This window comes from Halichoerus grypus, chromosome 11 (assembly GCF_964656455.1).
Source record: "Halichoerus grypus chromosome 11, mHalGry1.hap1.1, whole genome shotgun sequence".
NCBI classification, from domain to species: Eukaryota; Metazoa; Chordata; class Mammalia; order Carnivora; family Phocidae; genus Halichoerus; species Halichoerus grypus.
The window spans coordinates 13,392,917-13,395,965 of record NC_135722.1 but is presented as its reverse complement, the minus strand read 5'-3'; the positions used below and the strand labels follow the sequence as shown (position 1 = coordinate 13,395,965).

Genomic DNA, 3,049 nt, shown 5'->3' with positions numbered 1-3,049 from the left:
TAAAGGAGACTCATTCTTTGTTTCTTCCAGCTCTTGGTGGCTCTTGATCTGTTTTTGGTTCTTGGTTGTATCACTTCCATCTCTGCCTCCACCTTCACATGACGTTCTTCTCTGTGACTCTATTTTTTAAACTTCCTTTACCTTTCTGTCTGAGGACATTGGTCAAGGGATATAGTGCCCACCTTAAATCAGGATCATCTCATTTTCTTGACTTGATTACATCCACAAAGTCTTCTTTCTTTTTTTTCCAAATAAGGCACATTTGCAGATTCTAAACGGACATTTATTTCAGAGGGACCAACATTTCAATGTGCTACACATTCATTTGGATAGTTTATAGTGAAAATTCCAGAGATTTATAATACTAAATAGATATTATCAAAGCAAAACCTGAAGCTACAAGGAGAGGGAATGATGTCACCAGAGTAAAGGGGACATTTTCAGGATTTGTAGTCTTAAAGCAACATGGACAGTGACAAGAGATAGAAAGAAGGGCAAATGTAAAGAAAATACTAAGATTATCCTGCTTCCACCATCTTGGCTGTTGCTGGGTTTTGTTATTGGCTAAATTCAATCATAGGTACAAAGATTGGCAGCAAATATATCTGAAGGAATGGGAAGGTTAAAAAAAAAAAATCACAGCACATGACCCTTATCCTTGGTTATAAGACACACTGAGTTAACTGTCATTGTATTGCTCATGCAAGCTCTTAACTCACTAGTTCACAGTAGAGGACAGATGGATCTTCAAATTAGATTGTTGCAATTGAGATAATTTGTGCTTTGATTATAGAGAAGCCCTTAACTTAATCCTATGAAACTAAGGTTCCTTAACATAATATGAGGTTTCTATGATGGCATTAATAATCATTATTGAGGAATAAAACTAGAAGACATTTTTTTCTGTTGCCGCTACATGAGGAACATATAAGCAAATTCTGTAAATTCAAGTATTTGAGTCACGTTAATAACTTTGTTAGTAGTTTTCTCAGTGCTACCATGATGTCTTTGTTCCTCAAAGTATATACAATGGGATTCAATGTTGGGATCAAAACAGCATAGAAAAGAGAGATCAATTTCCCAACTCCTTCAGATTGATTTGGCTTGGGTCGTAAATAAGTGATGGTAGCCGTTCCATAGAATAAAACTACAACTATCAGGTGAGAAGAACAGGTAGAGAAGGCTTTAGCTCTCCCTTTGGCTGATGACAATTTCAGAATGCTGGATATAATTTTGCCATAGGAGAAAACAATCAACAGAAATGGAACCATGATGAAGACCACTGCAACTACATAGATTGCTATCTCATTCACAAATGTGTCCCCACAAGCAAGCTTGAGTACTGGGGGGATGTCACAGAAGAAATGATTAATTGTGTTAGACCCACAAAAAGGCAGCGAGAAAATCTGGCATGTTTGTCCAATTACAACTGGACCTACACTGATCCAGGACACAGTCACCAGCTGGATACAGGCCTTCTGGTTCATGACTAGAGTATAGTGCAGAGGGTTACAAATGGCCACGTAGCGGTCATAGGCCATCACTGTCAGGAGAAGACACTCTGAGCCTCCAAACATAAGGACAAAACACATTTGTGCAGCACAGGCAAAGAAAGAAATATTTCCTTTCTGGGTCAATAGGTCCATGAGCATTCTTGGGATAGTGACTGTTACATAACAGATTTCTAAGAAGGAAAAATTGCTAAGAAAAAAATACATGGGGGTCTGGAGAGCAGAGTCAATTCTTATTATCAATATTATGATGCTATTGCACATCAGGATAGTTAGGTAGATGACTAAAAATACCCCAAAAAGAATCCACTGGAGATTGGGAATATCAGAAAACCCCAAGAGAAAAAATTCCACAATGGTAGTTATATTCAAAATTTCTGGTTTTAATTTGTTCTCCATCCTCAGATACGGTAAATTCAAGATGGTTAATACACTAACATTTTTTGTTTGTTTGTTTTAGAGAGAGAGTGCAAGCAGGGTTGGAGGGGAGGGAGAGCAGAAAGAGAGAGAGAGAGAGAGAGAGAATCTCAAGCAAGCTCTTCACCAGAGTGGAGCTGACACATGGCTCAATCTCATGACCCTGAGATCATGACCAGGGTCAAAATCAAGGGTCGGAAGCTTAACCAGCTGAGCCACCCAGGTGCCCTGATTCATTAACATTTTTGAACCCCATTTTTCTCTCCTATTACCTAGAGTAGATGCATGAATGTATTTATGTAATCTCAAATTATTTCCACCATTACTTTGCTCTGTTTCTAGGAAATGATATGTGAAACCTCAGAAATGAACTGATGTGCAGTTAAAATCAATTCAAGAAATAAAATCCTAATATATATGTTTTATACTTGCATGTAATAATACTAGAGATAATGAGAAGTGTGCATTGTTATTTACAGCATATTGTGCAGGAATAATGTGTAGTTATTCACCCCTATTAAAAGTGGAATTGTTTTTCTATTGTTTTTGTCTGGGTTCATCATTTTTTTTCTGTATTGGTTGGCTTATTCCATCTTCTTTCAATTCAAATATTTTCCCTTAAAATTTTGTGCAATTCTTATTCAAAATGAGTTTTAAATTCTCCCATTTATATTCCAATGAGACTCAATTTCTTAAGCCAATCTTTTGTTCCTGAGGGAATAAATATATGCAATATTATTGTTCTACTTTATGTACCTCTCCCATCACTTCTGCTAAATATTGAAAACATTAATCTCATCATGTTGTTCAATAACCTTCCCTATTAGCACACCTGTGCAATGCATGATAAATATCAATTAAGCTTTAATCCAATCAAGAAAAATGACCCATTCATCACAATCTTTTTCCATATATTGCTCCTTACTTATGCAAGATTCCATTGCAACCAAATGCAACTCCCTTTCTTTATATTCCTTTTTTTAATTTAACCTATTAAAGTGCAATTTTTATTAAACCTAATTATTATTTATTCTGAACATGCAAATGGTCAGAGCATTAGAATGGGACTAACACACACACACACACTGTCTTACTTCACTTAATATTGTCATCTAATATTA

The 3,049-nt window shown here is 36.0% G+C and overlaps 1 protein-coding gene across 1 annotated transcript; it reads right to left on the bottom strand.

Moving 5' to 3' along the window:
* Positions 1-959: 959 nt before the first annotated feature.
* On the bottom strand, positions 960-1,928 carry LOC118536097 (olfactory receptor 10AG1-like). Its single transcript, XM_036092784.2, has one exon. The coding sequence runs from the start codon at positions 1,908-1,910 to the stop codon at positions 960-962; it is 951 nt and encodes a 316-aa protein (XP_035948677.2). The 5' UTR covers positions 1,911-1,928.
* Positions 1,929-3,049: the final 1,121 nt, after the last annotated feature.